The sequence below is a fragment of the Cyrtonyx montezumae genome, unplaced genomic scaffold (genome assembly GCF_038088225.1).
Source record: "Cyrtonyx montezumae isolate F1298 unplaced genomic scaffold, pur_monq_1.0 scaffold_18, whole genome shotgun sequence".
Lineage (NCBI taxonomy): Eukaryota > Metazoa > Chordata > Aves > Galliformes > Odontophoridae > Cyrtonyx > Cyrtonyx montezumae.
Genome location: NW_027071914.1, coordinates 509875 through 528004, shown reverse-complemented (window position 1 = coordinate 528004; position 18130 = coordinate 509875). Strand labels below are relative to the sequence as shown.

The window sequence follows — 18130 nt, the reverse complement described above, 5'->3', positions numbered from 1 at the left end:
TGCTGCGTGATGTTTTAACAGCAGAGTGAATTACAGTCCTGATTAGCTACAGATTAACCTGATTGGGATTATAATGGGATTTTCATCCAATTATAATCTATTTTCTTCTTTTAAACAGAATAAAAGCAACCTACACAAATGAGGCTTGGGATGCACATGTTGTGCACGTCCCAACAAGAGCTGTGTTTGTCAGAAAAAGAGGTGGTTGGTCAATTCTCCTAGGAGCACTTCGTTAAAAGTCATTATTTCTTAAATCCCGTTTTCTGCAAGTACTATGTCTTTTCTTCCAGCAAAGCACAAGGTGTCACAGAATCATATTCTCACAAACCAGATGTTGCATATGCTAAGAAAAAGAGGTAGTCACCTCAGGTTCTGGTTGAGAAGAATGTCATGAAATACAGGCTGCTGGCAGAACAAAAGCTGAGCTCTACTTGTCAAACCAAAGCCTCGACACGTCTGACCAATAGGCAATGCTTAAGGAAGGACAGAACAATGTGCAATGACAGTTTTCTTCTGGCCATCCAGGACGGGCAGCTCAGAGAACCTCAAGTCAGCTGCAGTGCCTGTGACGGATTTCTTTTTCATAAATGTGTCTAGATGCTTCTTGAACACATCTAATCTTGTAGCATCCACATTATTTGTGACAAGAACTCCAGCATTATGTATACAGTGTGAAAAGATGCACCTCAATTTACTTCTTTGAAATCTGACCCTTTCCAGCTCTTTTATCAGAATAAAAGAGTGATCTTTTTCACTCATTTCCCCTGTGCTACTTGTGGCTTTGCAGGCACAGGCATCACCTCCTTTGCCAGATAGAATGCAATGATTTAGTAGCCTCTCATACACAGGTTACTTTGCTGCAATTCTTTTTGTGCCATCTCTGTTTCTACCTTTCCTGTTAGAGATGATGAGACCAGAACTGCAGGCGAAGTGTGGGCCAGGGATGTGCACAGGGTTCATAATAATTCCCAATGTTCGCTTTGAGATTAGACCTTCTGATTAGACCCTTACTGATGATAACCTGCAATCTCATTCCTCCATGATAACAGTGAGCACAGAGCCTCCAAAGGGGCTTGACTGCTCTGGGATATTGCTGAGGCTAGGACTCCATGAGGCCAGAAGCTAAGAAGACTTAGTGAGGAACCTGCCAATCCAGAGAGCAGGGGCAGTGAGAAAGAAAATATCTTGCTTAGAAAATGTAAATCACACCTGGTTTTCAGTGAGGCCCCTCTGGGCCGCACATCACAGAGAAACACTCTGAAGCATGAAGCATGGAGACCAAGGGGGATTACAGTGGGTTTCCATCAGACTACCAGGATAATTCACAGACTCACAAGTGACTAAGTTCTGTCACTTCTGTACTTTGTGTGTAACTGCATTTCCTTGTTAGCCAGAGCCACTGGAAATACTTTTGCAAATACCTGCTCCTGAGTCATCAGCAGCTCAGTAACTGATGTCAGCAAAGTGAATTCCACATGCAGTTTATCTGCAGGCACGCATTCATCTCCACTCCAAGCATTGCTCAGGTATGCCCAGTGACCCAGAAAGACTTCCCACAATTACTGTGCCTTCATTGCCACACCAGATAAGGCAGATTTTACCCTCGGCTGGTGTGGCAGAGTGAGGTCTTTATTCAGCTTCCAGCACAACCCCATCTACTCAAGAGGATTTGGAAAGTTATAAAGTTACTCAGATGAACAGAGATCTGAGTAGGTCAGGGAGCAGTCTGGAACAAGAAATGGCATGTAATCTGCAACCTGGGTGAAAAGGAACTCACATGAAGGCAGTGGAAGAAAAGGAAGGGATTTGTGTAGTGACATCAGTCATGTATCAGCTGCCTCCTCCAATCACTTCAAGACCAAGGCCTGAGACAGGGGCCTCTGTGAGCACACAGGCCAACTGGTCACCAAGCTCTTGCAATGTGTAGCAAGGCCTGGAGCAGCTCACCCAGCAAGTCTCCAGCCAGGCTCAGTACTGGGGCTGAGAGCAAAGGAGTGTGATAAGGAGGTGAGAACGGGGAAAGAGGACTGCTTCTAACTGATACGACTGTGAATGACCTGAAGCACAACCATGTTTTATTGTTGCTATTACTCATCCAGCCAATGGGTACAGTGTAGAATATGCACATGAGAGATTCAGAGCACTGTAGTCTTGCAGAGCATCTATCTTCCACTGCACACATAGGCTATTCAGGGCTAACAGTGTAAACAGCAGCAGCAAGGAGAGTCACAGGCACTGACATCACCACATGAACTTTACTTCACGTAATAGAACAATTATCAGGCAAAATCAATATGGCTTCAAGAAGAGGAAATACAGTTGCACTCTCCTCCTCCCCTCCCCTCCCCTCCCCTCCCCTCCCCTCCCCTCCCCTCCCCTCCCCTCCCCTCCCCTCCCTTCCCCTCCCCTCCCCGCAGTGGTTCTGCCAGGAATCTTTAGCAACTCATATCATGCATGATGTTTAGGAACCAAGTGAAACATTCTGCCTGCAGTCTCCAAAGAGTTAACTAATGCACTTTCGACTACAAATTACAGTTAATTTTTCACAAACTCCAGCTACTGTTGAGGAAAGCAGGGAGACACAGATAGTTTCACTACCCTTTTTTTTTTTAATAATGTTGACTAGTGAGTTCATAGAGTACAGACACTTCATTCTCTCAATATTTAGACATTCAGTTAGACAGATGAACTCAGCTGGTCAGAGAGTGTATACAAATTGCCTGCTCTGTATATGCCTCATGTACTTACTGATAAAACACAGAATTGCTAAGGTTCCTCTCAGCCTAGTTCATCCAACTCCTTGTCAGGGGAACATGGCTGAGAAGGTGTTGGGCCAACCTATTCCTCAGCTGTAGCAGTGTAATCCTGGAGTAAGCCACACTAAATCCATCATTTACACTGATGAATACATGGAGGGACTGTTGATCATAACCATTCTCTCGGTGGCAGATTTCAGTATATCTGGTACAACACTCTCTTCTCTCACTAAAACTTAATGGAGGCTGGATGCTCATTGCTGCTCTCTCTATATCAAATCAGAAGAGCTTGTGTATACTGGGGCTTGCCTGGCAATGGATCAGTGATTCTAGAGCTCATAAAAATTCTGCTCCTTTGTGTTCCTGTGTGTTTATTAATTTGGAAATGTTTCAGTAGTTACTTCTGCATTTTATTGAAACAGATCCTGCTGGAATTACCTTCCCAGCTCCTGAGGGGATCATGAGGATCAACAGCAACAGACTAGAAGTTTACCCAAAAATACAAATGTCAGACTTCAGGACACTTATCTGGGAGCAGCAGATATGGTTGATCAAAACCACATAGGAAGCACTCCCACATGCTCTATTACAGTCGGTCTGCATGATTCACCAAGTAACAAGTTTAAAGACTTAAAAGTGCCAAGGGACTGTCTGTTTCTGTGGAAAGGTCCTGCAGGGATGAAGTCCTGCATAATCAAAACCCCACCAACAGCTTCTCCAATCTGGTTTATGAAGTAGCTCTTCCTAGTCTTTTCTCTATGTTTTTTTCCATGTTTTAGCGCCACATCATTTTATTTTTCCAAATCCCCAACATCAGTTATAATAGCAGCAACATGATACTTCAGTGAGGGGATCTGCTCAACAATTAAAAAGCAGGGCTAGTGCCAGCATGAATGCTTTGTGTGGGGACAGCTCAAGCCCAAGAAGTGAAGCAGCGTGACAGGATCACATGATGGAGTCAGAACAACAGGCAGATCCCCTGGTACACAGCTCTCTGCTCCGAAGGCTGACCATAATGTCTCACTTCTTCAAGGGGATGTCAGCTTCCAACCCACGCTTTACTTTCCACAGATGGACTTCCCATCTGTGACTTCAAAGTCATAATGGCCCGTCTCAACATCACACCTTGAGTATTAGGCAGGATGGTTACTTCAGAAATACACAGTGCAAAATAAGCAATGAATGTGATCTAACATGACACAGACCCAGCACAGCTCTCTCTGAAGATCAACAGTGAGATCTCTGACATATCCTCTTCAAGGTACCATGCCTGCGTACGTGCAGGCTTCATTCAATTACCAGCCACACCTCCAGCTCTGGACTCTAAATTTAGGATTTTAAATTCTCCGAGCAAAGGCCACACCAGGACTTATTTTAGTCTAATACTGAAAACCGGTCTGTCTGCATGACCCTTGGCAGACCAGCTTTTATCTGCTCCAACTGTGCCCTGAGCTGGCTGGACACCCTTCAGCTCCAAACCAACAGCACCATGCTCACGTTTGTATCAATAGCTCTAGGGAGAGTACAGTGTCTTTAGAACAGACTGATCTGGGGTGAACAGTGATTGACCTAACAGTTACTGTACAGATCTGCCATGGCTATCCCATAAAGACCATATCAGACAGGTCTTGAAGGAACATGGGGAGAACTGACTGAACCTTAATTACTCAGCTCATCTTACTGTGGTAGATGCTCAAGTTTTGCTTCAGTCAGATGTGACTTAGAAACCACACCACAGAAAAGACATCACTGAGCCACTGCAACTGTGGCAGCCCACAAGGTTTATCACACTTGTTAGAGAGAAAGTAATGAAAGAATTCCCATCACTTAGCCATGCTAAGCATTGAAGAAGGCAGTGATTTAATTGCAGAAAAAATGGCTGTTTCACCTCCCCTTCCATGAAGATTTTTAAAGGGAGTGCAGGGAGTGCTTATGATCCCCAGTGGTTGAATTAAAGACCTTGCAAATCAAACCAGAGAGCCCAACTTTCACCCAAGTGCAACATGTTATCTGGCAGCACAACTCAGCACTGCCTCGCTTGCTCTGTCTTTCTATCACCTGCTCCCAAATCTCTCTATGCTTCCGAGCATCAGTGGAGTGAAATTAGATGGCCCAGCAAGCACTGGTCCCACACAGGCTAGCAAAGGGAAGGCACTCAACCAGATTAGCTGGATAGTGTCCCTGACAAAGGGAATGAAGCACAGCTCAGGTGAGCAGCTGCAGTGTTCTTTTAGAGTACCTGCCTACCATTGTCTGAGGGTATCCAAACTGCACTTCCTGCACCCAGCCTGTATTCTCCTTTTACTCTAAAAAGTTCACCTGATTGTCCAAATCAAGGAAAGGGATCAGAGGAGTATCCAGTAGCAGAAAACAAGCAAAGGCAGTTACCCACCTTTCTCAGAGATTTCAAACATTGCCTCACCTTCTGAAAATGAAACGTTGGTAAAGTTTTAGTTGTTCATCCTGCATAGACTTAACATCTCAGAATGCTCTGCTGATTGATCTGAACTTCATTTCATTCTTGTCTCTGTTACAATGCTTCTAAACATTATAATGATTCCTGTTCTGTTTGCCAAGCAGGTCTGTAGCCACAGACTCCAGAACATTTTCTGACTGCTTCACTCTGCACAGTGACAGGATCACATTACCATCTTGAGTGCTCTGGATGCTGGAATGAGTATAATGGACGTTTCTCTTCCTGATCAAGTTACCCCATCCCTGCAAGTTCCTGCCTGTGAGCTGAGCCATTGTAGCCACCCAGTGCACAACCTCAGTCTGTGACAAACACAAGACAACATGTCTCATTTAACACTTTTTCATGATGGACAAGGCTACTGCAACTACCTCATGCTTATGAGCTCATCAGGAAGGTTCTATGATAAGAGCAGCAGATATGTCTTCTCTTCTAAGCCCCGTTACTTTTTTAAGCAAGCATCTCTATGGCTGCTCTAGTCCAACAACACTCAGACACAAGTATATGTTTAGAGATGGTGAAAGACAGCTGTATCATGGCAAATACATAACATCACAGAAGTAATTTCTCAGATGTCAGAGATTTCCCTTTTGAATCTGGCCTTCAGAGTCTGGCTTAAAGTTTTTTTATGTTATAAAGCTATTTATGTTTAAAGTTAGTTATGATTGACACTATACCTATGACCAAGCCAGCACACATCATACTCCATGGCACAGCTTGTTACACCTGCTAAATGGCTCTGAACATCTCATCTGAAGGTGTTACACCACCGAAGGAGCAGTACCCCATGCATATACCCCACAGTGGAGACACCACCAGCCCCAGCTCTTTATCTGGCAAGCTCCCAGTACTCACCCCAACTAAACTGTTGCACCCACATGAGCTGGACTAGGATGCTAGGCAGATTTGAGTCCAAATCACTTCAGCTTGCTGGCTTTAGTCTCACATCCAGACTAGTATCATGACCGTCTTTAAAGCAGAAACATCATGAGATCCCTGGGTTTCTCTTTACCATCATGAGATCTGTGAGGCCCATACCAACCAGTGCCCTGTCAAAGGGAGCCAGGGGTCCTGCTGCAGGCTGCATGCAGGCAAAGGGAATGGTAGTTGGGGAAGAGATGCCACGTACACTGTCATAACAACGTTTCTAAGAACTGATGGTACAGGCTTGCTCCCATTTACTTTGTAGCTTTATGTCAAGTGCTAGCTAGCTAGGGGAAGATGCTAAAATGGAAGACAGTAGAACAAAACATGGACTTCCAGAGAAAAACGTTAGCCAAGAACAGAGACTGAACCCTTGGAGATGAGGGTTGTGTTTTGAGTGTTGTCAAAGCACCTAAACCTGCTTTGTGCCAAGCATGCAGCAGTGACCAGAGGTCTGTAGCCACTGTTGAAGAGGGAAGCAGGATTTGCTGGAAGATACACTTACAAGGTGGTACCTAACAGTACTTAACAGGCTAAACACTACTCCAAAGGGAAAATATGGGCAGAAAGGCAGAGATGTGCACAAGCTGCCTGCATAAGGCATTCCCTTCCCAGGGAACTACAGCTAGCACCACGCTCCAGCTCACATAGGGCTGTAGCAAGACAGTATTTAAAATCCAGTGGATTATTTACAACATTTAAGTGAAAAAATGAGAGGTGGGAAAACCTATGACTATAGACAAGCTTTTGAATATAGACATGTACAGTAAATGCAATAAGTTTACAAGAATGAGACACTTATCCTTCCAGATCATCATGACTCACAACATCTTCATTACTTCCCCATATGTTAGACACATGCTATTCTGTGATAGACCAGTAGTGAGCATGCATGAAAACCAGTGATAATGTGTTATTATCTTAAAAGTGAAGAGATCTCTGATAAAAAGGGAATGTAAAAGATCTAGTTAATTACAACTTTATGTCTGGAGACTTTACCATCAATAAGAAAAAAGCAGACAGCCATGCAGACATTGCCACACTGAAAGGAAAAAAGTTTTTCCAAAGGAAAATGTTCTGCGCAGGTCACACAGCATTTCTGCATGTTTCCTTTCTATTGCTGAAATTTTGCCTTCAGTGTAATGAGCATATATCCAGTGTGATGAAAGCATGCTATATGGACTTATGCTGACAAGCACAAAGCAGCAATCCTGGGGGAAGATGGTACAGTCATTGCATCAATGCTGCTACATCCCAGCATGAAGTGACCAGTGCAGTGTAAGGCTAAGAACAATAAAGGAGCAAATCAGAGAATCAATTTGGAAGGGACCTTAAAGACCTACTAGTTCCAACTCTGCAGCTAAAGGCAGGGACACCTCTCTCTAGACCAGGTTGCTCACAGCCCCATTCAACCTGGCCTTGAATGTCTCCACGGTAGGTGCATCCATAGCACCTCTGGGCAACCTGTTCCAGTGTCTCATTGCAGTGTCTCATCACCCTCATAGCAAAGAATTTCTTCCTAATATCTAGTCTAAATCTTCCCTCTTCCATTTTAAAGCAATTTCCTCTCATCCTGACTCTACCTGTCCTTATAAAAAGTCCCTCCCCAGTTCTTCTGTCAGTCCCCTTCATGTACTAGAAGGCCACTATAAGGTTCCCCAAGAGCCTCCTCTTCTCCAGGTTGAAGATCCCCAGCTCTCTCAGCCTGTCCTCGTAGGGGAGGTCCTCCAGCCCTCTGATAATCTTTGTTGCCCTCCTCTGGACCTGCTCCAACAGCTCCACGTCCTTCTTGTATTGGGGACCAGAACTGGATGCAGTACTCCAGGTGGGGTCTCACAGAAGCAGAGTAGAAGGGCAGAATCAATTCCCTCGACTTGCTGGTCACGTGTTAAGTGTAGTCTTCTAAGCAGAAAAGCTTTTAGAATCAGATTTCCTTTAAAATCATAACAATAGAGCTTTCCAAACAGAAAATATCCCTATAAAACCTGGAAAGCAGAACTGTCAACACAGAGGTGCAGTCAGCTGCGCTGTATGCTCAGCAGCTGGAAAGATACAGTACAGAACTGGAAACGTCTGCTTGGTTCTCAGCTCGCCTTTGGACAGGCTCCTGGTGGGCTGTCCAGCGTGCTGATGCTCTCTGTGAGCTGCAGTGTCCCTGAGCAGGGAGAGGCTCTCCATCACAGAAGTAATGCATTCCACGAGAAGGAGCCAAGCCAACAGCTTAGCTCCAGATTTACACTTGTATACATTACTCCATGCTTAGATTTTTACTATGTGTGTCTATTTTCTACTACACTGATGACAACTACATCCAAGGGAATGCTAAAAAAACAGTTCCACCAAATCAAACTTTTTGAGAAATGTTTTCTTGTTTTCTGGAGACTCAATAAATAACGTGATAGCAGGGTGCATCTGTATTTTTGCCTCTTTCTTTTGACTTATTCTGAGAAGCCTTTTATGTCTCCTTTCTTGTACTTCCTGTAGACTCTTTTGTTCTTTTCACTTAGACTCAAAAAGTTAAAATAAATAAATCCCTAGACCAAAGGTTACAACAAGCACATCTTAGAACTATCAATAAATCCATGCACTGAAAGAGCTGCAGACATTTAAAATCCATCACCAATTTTAAGTAGCATGTTCTTCAAACTACCACTGCAGTGGGTATTCAACTCTCCCTCTCCAGGATGGACACAGCAACATAAATTATATATTGAAAGATATAGTGAAAGATCAGGGCTTAGGAAAAAATCAAAGAGAAGGAGCGATTAAAGAAGATTCCAGGAAGCAATCAAGCATTTATGCAATTTGTCTCATAAAAACAAAACAGTTAAGGGGAAAGAAGCTGTATGGGAGCAGGGGGGAGAGGTACTTACACTCTTCTTCCATAACAACTATTTTAGTTTCTGAGGCTGGTAAAACTTGTGGTGCTTTCGTTGTTCCTGGGGAAATTAAGGTAAGAAAGTAGTGAACAAAATATCTAATTTGAACAGAGAAGATTGGGCTTAGCTATGCAGGGAGGAGGACAAGAGCAGGTACTGCTGGGCGGCATGGGCTGGGGAAGCTGCTTACATGTTAGTACTGGCAAGGGGATGCTCAGATGGGTAACTGGAGGAAAGGTAGATAAACACGTGTTCCTGCAGGGGGACGATACAGTGCATTTCAGTCCCCTTGTCATAAAGGGACTTATGTCACCTGGGCCTCTATCATGACACAAAGACACAAAGGGCTCAGGATTCATTAGGTATATGATGAGTGAAACCACCACAGGTTTTCACAGCTCTGACGGCTGTGAGAGTGTGAAGATCATAGCAAAACAGTGAGAAAAACGTGGAGCTTAAGAAAAGGTGAGATGGCCTGACAATGACAAGCCTCCACCCTGTAAGTATCTGCAGCTCTGCGACACAAAGATGGAGATGGAGGAACTGGGAAGAAATGAAGGCCAAGGCCAAAGGCCCAGAAATGAAATGAAGGCCAAGGCCCAGCACATGGAATGATTCCCTTCTTACAATGCAGGGGGCTGGGAAAGTCCACAGCCAGCAGCTACCAAGGCATCTGGCAGCAAGAGCCTCTTCTGGATCAAAGCACCTCCTGACCCACCAGAGGCAGGGAGGCACCAGGAGCAAATGCTGTTGCAGAGGAACAGAAGTGAGGCCACCAGGAAAAGGGAAATACTACATCGGAAGCAAAGAGGTTTGTTTGAAAAGTTTAAGTTTTCACAGAGTTCTTAGCAAAGGGGGTGGTGGGGTATTAGTCAAGGAACTACCTAGAAATTTTCTGAGGAAAAAGAGTCTGAAACTGTCATATCTCAGCTAAGCTCTCATTCCCACTTGAGTGCCAATATTACACTATCAATAAAGATGATGGGAAAATGGGACAATTTTCTAGGAAAGCATCTAATTTACATCAAAGTAATAAAAATCTGAAAAGAACACTGAAGTGAATGTTATGATGAAACCCAGAAGCATTTCTTCAGAAACTGACACCTTTTTGAAGCTTTTCAATGGAAATGCTTCTATTTCCAAGCTGGGCATTTTATGGAAATTCTGGACTTGCAGAGGAGGAATAAGCTGCTGGGTTTGGCCAATGGGCAATTTTTTAGAGACTAGGGGGTCATGGTACAGAGGCCACTCTCTTTCTAAGGAAAATCTTTTTTCTGTGTGGCATTTTCAGTGATTTGCAACAGATCTGTGGGACTAAAGTGCTTCTTTGTGCAAATGAAAAGGCTGAGAAGTTTGTGCAAATGATAAAGGCTGAGAAGTTGTAGTGGAATAGAATACAGCAAAGATTACTTTGCAACAGCAACTCTGCCTCATCAGGTTGAGAAATGCTTGCCAGCAGACATCTCCACCCAAGGACCTCGTGTGTGAGCATCTCTGCCAGCCAGGACCCGGGGAGCTCAGGAGCCTCCACCCCGCCAAAGGACCCTGTCCTCAGGGACAGGGCAGCAGAGACAAAGTAGAATAGAGAGCAGAATAAAAAGAAGTAGCAATAGCTCCAGTGAGCTCCAGGGAAAGGGGGAGGCTATGAGAAGAGGAAGCTCATTCACCTCTGATCAATTGGTGTCAACTCATATGGTTTTACAGAGCAGAGTTGAGATGCAGTCAGGAGGATAAAGTGTAATGTGGGCAGGGACAGAAGAGCACACATTGGTTCAGAGACAAGCAGATGTCTTGGGAAGCTTTCTATTGAAGGATATCACGGAAGAAGGGAGTGTGCAGAAGGGATGTGAGGACAGCTTCCCAGGCCCCAGGAAGGCCCAGCAGTAAGGGCACTGTGGAAGGAAAGAGGAAGACTCCATGAGGAAGTGCACAGGCACAGATGATGGTGTTCTGCCCCGAGATGCTCCGAGGAGAAGCAAGAGAAGGGCGCAAGAGAGTGGCAGAGTGACAAAAGCCTACAGTGATCAACAACATCTTGTTTACCTTTGCAAAGGATTGCAACTAATGTTTAATTGCAAACACGTGCCCCCCTGACAGGTTACCTCCAAACAGCAGCAGCGAGGTGTGCATGCCACTCAGCTCAAAAGCCAAAGGTACATTCATCAAGACCCCATCAGAAGCAGGGCACACCAGGCTATCTTTTATTTACTAGATCTGCAGCCCCTTGCAGCATTTCCCACCAGGTAAAGGTGATTTTTGTGTCTCTTTGATTGCTTTTGTACTCTCAAATAATTACTGGGCAACTCAAGTGTGTCCTCACACTCCCTGCAGCATGAGTGAGAGCCACCTGCTCCTGCCCTGGTCAGACAAGAAGAGTTACGCCTGGGAGCTGTTGCGGCCTGATGTGCATTTCCCTAGTGCTGTGATCAGTCTGCAGGATGATGTGACAGGCACTGCTCCATCAGACTTCCTCTTTTGCAAGGGCTGGAGGAGTGGAAGAGACGTTCAGGGTTCTGGCAGCAGGCACTCACTGTGCTGCACACAGAAGGTTGTACACATAGCTCCCAGCCCATCAGGAGCTGCTCACATCGCAATGGGACAGCCAGAGCATGAGTTAGAGAAAAGGAGAGGCACTGACTCTGTTGGCTTGCTCTGGACACCCTCCCTGCCATGATCAGAAAGAAAGCAAGGCTAACTTTCCAGCTCTGAGCATGGGCTGCCTTCCCTAGGCATTGCAAGCACTGGCTTTGTACAGGCAGAGTAACTGAGGGGGAGGTATGTGGTATTCCAGCCTCACAAAACATCCAGTACTGAAGATGCTGCTGAGGCAGAGGTTAATAGAGAAAACAATGCCAAAAAGCAGTGGGAAAAAGGTACCTTCTGTCACATGTGACCTGTGCTATTAAGAGCACAGCAGCAGTGAAACTGAATTGTGCCAGAGGGCTGCACGGCAGAGCCAGGGCTCCCACAGTGGCCACTGAATGGTAGGAGGAAGAGCTGAGGCAACAGAGCTCACAGCAGCCATTCCTCCCCTGCTCACACCCTCCTGGCTGCTGGCAACCAGTACAGGGACTTTCAGAGCCAAAGGGTGTATCCAAACCATCATGTTAAGCAATATAATTAAGATGACCAAGATAATAATAAAACCACCTAACCTCAGACTCCATCTGCTGAGCTCTAAAAGATGGAGCACACATTCCAGGATGAAAACCAGAAGCAACTCCACTCGTCACAAAGCTATGGTTTAATTACTTGTCTTCTGGTGGGTTCTGCTTCTCAGAAATTCTTAAAAAAATAAAACATCAAGCCCACCAGCTTTCTTTCTTCCTTGCCCTTTTTAAAAAATACATCGACTCTAAGTTTATTTAAAATGTAAATTAAACACATTGCCATTGACAGATAACAAAGATAAACATTTATGCTAAGCTTCATTTTTCTTATCTCCCGAGACTGTTTTACTTGATATCCTGAAAGCATGAAACAAAATACAAGACAGATCACCTGCAGAACCTCCCGCTTTCTGCTTAAATGACAGATGGCTCAAGACATTTGCTGACTTCTTCACTTACCACTTCTCACATTCAGGCTGCCTTTTGCGGTGTCTTTCCCTAAAACGTTCTCCGCTTCGCAGCTGTACTCCCCAGCATCTTCCAGCTTCACCTTGTTGAACTGCAGTCTGGAAATCTTTCTGTTGAAAAGTATAGCAGACATTTCTTACTCAATTGCTAACCATCCTCTTGAATTGATAACCATTCCTGGCCCTGCTACACTTCTTGGCAATTTACCCCTTCTGCAGAAGACAGGCTGCCTGATTTCACCAACTGATCAGGATTCAAACGAGACCCTTCCCAGGAATCACAGCCATCATGATTTCCAAACTGAACGCCTCCGTTTTAACCCACTGCTTTTAGCCTGACACCATGGTTTGGTCTGACATCTGCTCCCATTCTCAGAAAGGACACATACGGAAAGTCAAAAAGTCTTGTGAAGGGTTGAACTCGAGACCCCAGCTCCCCTGCTCACAGACCTGCACCAGGGAAAGGCCACTTTACTGAAGAACACCAAGATCTGACTGCAGGAAGCACGTTCTGCACCTTAGCGAGGTCAGTGAGCATCTCAGCTGCAGTGGGGTGCCTCCCTGGCCATGTCCAGCACTCAAACGCCCAAGCTATCTATGGTCATGGGGTAATGCACCCACACATTCCAGCCTGCAAACCAAACCCCTGAGGTTTGACACCAACAACTATCTTTTAGCTTTATCTGGGCAAACAGGGCAAGCACTTTGTCTCCCCCGAATACACATACTCCAGCATGCACTACAGACATGTTGGAATGACATCCACATGATCAGAAGATGATGTAGGTTATGACTGCCTACATGGCCTAACAACCTGTGCTGCATGCTTTGTGGGAATGGGAGTTCCAAGGGACAGAGCTCTGTGCTGGTACAGGGAAAGGTCTTTGCCTTTCCCCCACCTATGGTTAATGTTTCATTCTCTGGATGTCTCTGATGACAAGGCAAAACCCTTTGTTAACTACTTTGACAGAAATCTTGACCAGCCTTCAACACACCCCAAAGACCACTCATGAGACCACAAGGGTACTCCTTCATCAGACCCTCTGTTTTACATTTCCTTCTGGTTTAGACAGTTTATCAAAAAACACCCTATGCTCTCCTCTGGTGAGAACATCTCTCTCTGCTTCCTACCCCAAGCTCTTGGCTCAGGTCTACGTCATACAGTCACTTGACAGGAAAGCTTGGAAGCACTGACAGATTCAAAAAGAGGTCCCACTGGCCTATGTTCCTAAAGGCAAAATTCCTCTAATGTGGAAAATCATTATCTTTGGAAATATTTGCAATGTTACATATGTCATCTGGGAAGAACTCTGGGCTGTGAAAATGATTTTCCATAGAAAGTCCTTCACAGAAGTGCACTGACATCTCTTCAACACCCTGACATGCTGCCCTATGGGGAGCCATGGCACAAGGACACAGTGTGAACATCTCACTCGCTGTGTTAGCAAACGAAAAGCAGTTGAGATGGCTTGGTACAGCTCCCAAGATAAAGGCAATGCCCTGTTCTGCAGGATGCGGTCAAGTGTTCAATTACAAGAGGTTAGGGCCTATGTGGAACAATTTCTAAATGAATGTTGACAGTGTGTCTCCTGAATTCCACTAATCCCAGGTCTCCCCTACTCCACAGTGCAAAGCCAGTTACCTGGGCCAGCATGTGGGCCTAAACCAGCAGGCTGATGCTGAGACTTGCTGGGGAGGTGTGACAGGCACCAGATGATGGGCTTTGGCCATATGAGGTTGTAGCAACCAGTGCAGGACCCCATTCCCCTCTCCTTCCACAGAGATGGGTGTAGGAACAGTCAGCGAAGGGTCATGGCCAGATCCTAAATGCTGAAAGCATTAACAAACATGCTGCCTGCAGCTGCTGGAGAACAGTTATTCTAATGATCACTGGCTGCACCATGATCTCATATGCACAGCACGTTTTGCCACGTGCAGTAACTGGAAAAATCCACTACGTTATCACCCATGACCATGATCATTTGCAGATAAAGGTTTTTAAATTCCAAATATACAAATTAGTAAGTTATTTAGTGACACAAAAGGCTAATGAAAGGGGTCATACTTGACAGATTCATCTCCACTAACTGGATGAGAGACGTGGACTTTTACCTGGAACTGGAGGAGAATGTGAGCAGAATATAAAGCAATGCTGGCATTTATAGAACCTTGATAATTTTGTTTTAATGCACAAGACTGCTGTACTGTCAAAAGAGATCATTTTTATTTTCTAACACAGCTTGTTGAAACTCTCTTGGATTGCAAGATCCCCTTAAAAAATACAAGAGCTTTTTTGGGGATCAATGACCTCAACAGTACAATGCATTAACGTCAGGCAACAGATATACGGGAGAGAGATGAAAGGTACAGAAGAGGATGAGATTTAATGTAGAGCATAGCCATGGCAAAATGAATTTTCCTATCCCAGTAAGCACCGAAACAGTCAAAGAAATACCTTGTTTCAGCACACCAGTCTGAACCTGTTAATTCACTTGAATCGTAGAATCACAGAACTGCTGGATTTGGAAGGGACTCCCCAAGGCCATGCAGTTCAACCCCATGCAGTCCAACCCCCTGCAGCACACATGGGCACCCACAGCTCCACCAGGTGCTCAGAGCCCATCCAGCTGGACCTCAGGTGTCTGCAGGGACGGGGCACTGCCACCTCTCTGGGCATCCCATGCCAGTGCCTCTCTGCCCTCACTGTAAAAAACTGCATCCTTATATCCAATATACATCTCCCCTTTTCTAGTTTGAAATTATTAATAATGACTCTCCACAAGATCAAATGCACCAAAGATGTGAGAATAGGCTTTACCTGACCTGTGTATGCCAGAAAGAAAGATGACCAGTCCATCTCTGTTCCATTTCACTACTTTCACATGCTTCTGAAATACCTCAAAGCTGCTTAGGAAATTGGTTTTGCAAGTTTGCATTCTTCCTCCTGATGCCTGGAGGGCAAACATTTTGTTTCTTTTATGGCTGAGGTGTGTTTTTAAAGTACCAAGTGACAGCACCAGGAGGCACCTCCCACAGTTCTCTGTCCCCTGGTGCCCTTCTGGGCCGCATTCCCTGGGGATGGTCACCCCTGGGAAAGCCCTGCTGTGCTCCTCCAGAGGTGCCTGGTTGTCAGACGATGCCATTCTTCTGGAGGAAGGCACTGCCACAGGCTGTTTGTTCAGTGAAAGGGCTGGGGTCACTGACAGATGCCATCATTTCAGCGTAGTGTAACTCTGTTGACATTTCTGTACTCCAGGGGAAAATCTGCCTCATTGTATTTTTTGACTCTCAGCGCATATGACTTAGCCACGCACTAATTATCTCCTGTAGTGACAATGGAGGAGTGAGTTATGGAGAATAGGTTGTCTGCAAGCTCTGAGGGGATGGAATCCACAAGGAGCCCTTCAGCCTGGCCAGAACAGAATCCCCCAAAATACCTTTCCAGCCAAGAGAACAAGTCCCCCAGAGGGCAGTTCAGAATGCCAATCTCCAGACTACAATGAGAATCAGGGAGATCAGCCCTTGGCCAAGACCTACACAAATATCCTGTCAAATCCTGGCCAGGAAGGGTGGCTTTATTTGCTGTAATTTAGACATCTCAGAGTTAGACATCAAAATATGAGCTTGGGCCCTGAGGCCTCATGTACAGCAAGAGGAAAAGAAACAGGCACTTCATCCCGCCCAGGGAGGAACTTTTCGTGACAGGACTCATGTTCCCACCAGCACTTTGGTTAGTTTGAATCATTTTTCTCCTCTTCCCTACTGCCAAGTGGAAACTGGACCTTTATCCCAGGCCACCTCCTCACAGAGCCATGCACCTCGGCGCCCTGCGCTGCCTGGGGACACCATTCTCTGTTGCTGTGAGGACTCAGAGAGCCCTGCATGAGTTCAACTGCTTCTGCACCGCACAGGACAAAAATAGCTCTTGGATTACTACTATTGTAGTATTTTATGAGTCTTCTAAAAATAGAAGAGCTAACACAGAAGTAATAAAAAAGTCAAGGAATTAGCTAGTGAGAACAGGAAGACTATGCCTTATTTGGCCTCTACATTGTCAATGAACATGATCCATAGTAAAAACATGTGAGATCCAAAGAAAAAGGAAATTCTCAAAGGTGACTCTTGCAAAGGGCATTTAATAGACTGCTGTAGTTATCTATTAACTCCTTTCCTCTCTGAACAGACAGCCAGGGCAGGCAGCACAGCAGTGCTGAAGAGAGCACTGGGGCCAGCACTGTGCCACATGCACAGCTTGCACACCCTCCAACAATTCAGTTGGTGCCTATGTGCTGTCCTGGCACTCTGCACAATGGTGAATTTGCACTGAGAAAGCAGGTTTATGGCAGGCAAAAAGATTCAGGCCATTCAGCCCTTCAGCTTACAGTCCTGAAGCACTGTCTGGTGACAGCCCACTATCAGGAACTCTGCTGGCTGGAGCAGGGGCTCTCAGTGTCCCTGCCCCAGGGAACACACTCACCTTCCCCAGCAAGCAGTGCAAGAAAGTCAGGTAGAAGAGTTTATCGCAATGTGAAGCACACCAGGGATGGCCATGGCAGAGCAGCTCTGCCAGACAGGGCAGAAGTGGGAGCCAGGACTATCCTCTCATCCACACAGCCAGATGGAAACCACCCCAAGCTCTCCCCTGCCCTCAGTTACAGAGCAGTACAACAGAGGTGGGCAAGCTGGCTGTGCTTGTGGTGCTTGAGAACAACACATGGCTGTGTTGGCTGCTCTGAACTCTAAGGGCATGATGTGACTAGTTCAGGATTAGCTATAGAAACAGTGAATGAGAAAGGGTGAAAAAGAAAGCAATTCTCAAGCAAAGCAATCAAATAAGATGGGTAGGAAAAGGAAGGTTCAGACTTCTCAGCTCATTTCCCATCCCTTTTGCAATGGGCGAAGTCCTCCTTCCTCCTTCCCTCACACCATCACCTGCCCTGCTCAGGGTTTGACCTTCTGGGACAGTGGAAGAAGCAGTAGATAGCAAATGTCCCTGCAGGGGCCCAGGGCAGGACAAACCACCCCAGACCCCCTTTAGCTGCTCTCTCCTACCCCTGTCCCCCAACAGTAAAATGCTGTTCTAACCTGAGAAGCAGATTTGCCCCTTCTCTGCTCAGCAGTGTTGTTCTCTCTCTGTGCCCAGGCTTGGGGCAGGCTGATTTTAAAAGGAAGACTCGACCAGTCCTCACTCTGCAGAGCTGACACTGACACTGGTCTGAGAGCAAGAGATGGAGTCCCTTCTGGGTCACACAGCGTCAACAAAAGGGGAGAAGATCAATAAGTACAATCCAAAGAGCAGGGTCACTTGTGCAACCCCCTCCATTCTCCAATTCAGCCCTGAGCTGCATCCCCATACTGCCATGGCTGACTGGGCACCATGAGGAGGGGCAGCGAAATCCAACCACACTCCTGGAGTGGATTTGTGATCACCTGGCTGATAGGCAAACCTCTGTTTGCCACAGTCCTTGTGCTAGCAAGTCTGTGGCGGCTGCCAGAACATGAAGGCAGTACATACATAAAA

General features: G+C 45.7%; 2 protein-coding genes across 3 annotated transcripts in view; one reads left to right on the top strand and one right to left on the bottom strand.

Moving 5' to 3' along the window:
* Window positions 1-18130, top strand: part of LOC136047353 (histidine--tRNA ligase, cytoplasmic) — a 513020-nt gene that overhangs the window by 366669 nt on the left and 128221 nt on the right. The window lies entirely within an intron of this gene.
* The window catches only part of NRG2 (neuregulin 2), an 83393-nt gene that overhangs the window by 35668 nt on the left and 29595 nt on the right, over window positions 1-18130 (bottom strand). For both annotated transcript variants that reach the window (XM_065734396.1, XM_065734397.1), the window contains exon 3: window positions 12602-12720. In XM_065734396.1, coding sequence (XP_065590468.1) covers window positions 12602-12720 — 119 coding nt within the window. The remainder of the gene's footprint in view (window positions 1-12601; window positions 12721-18130) is intronic.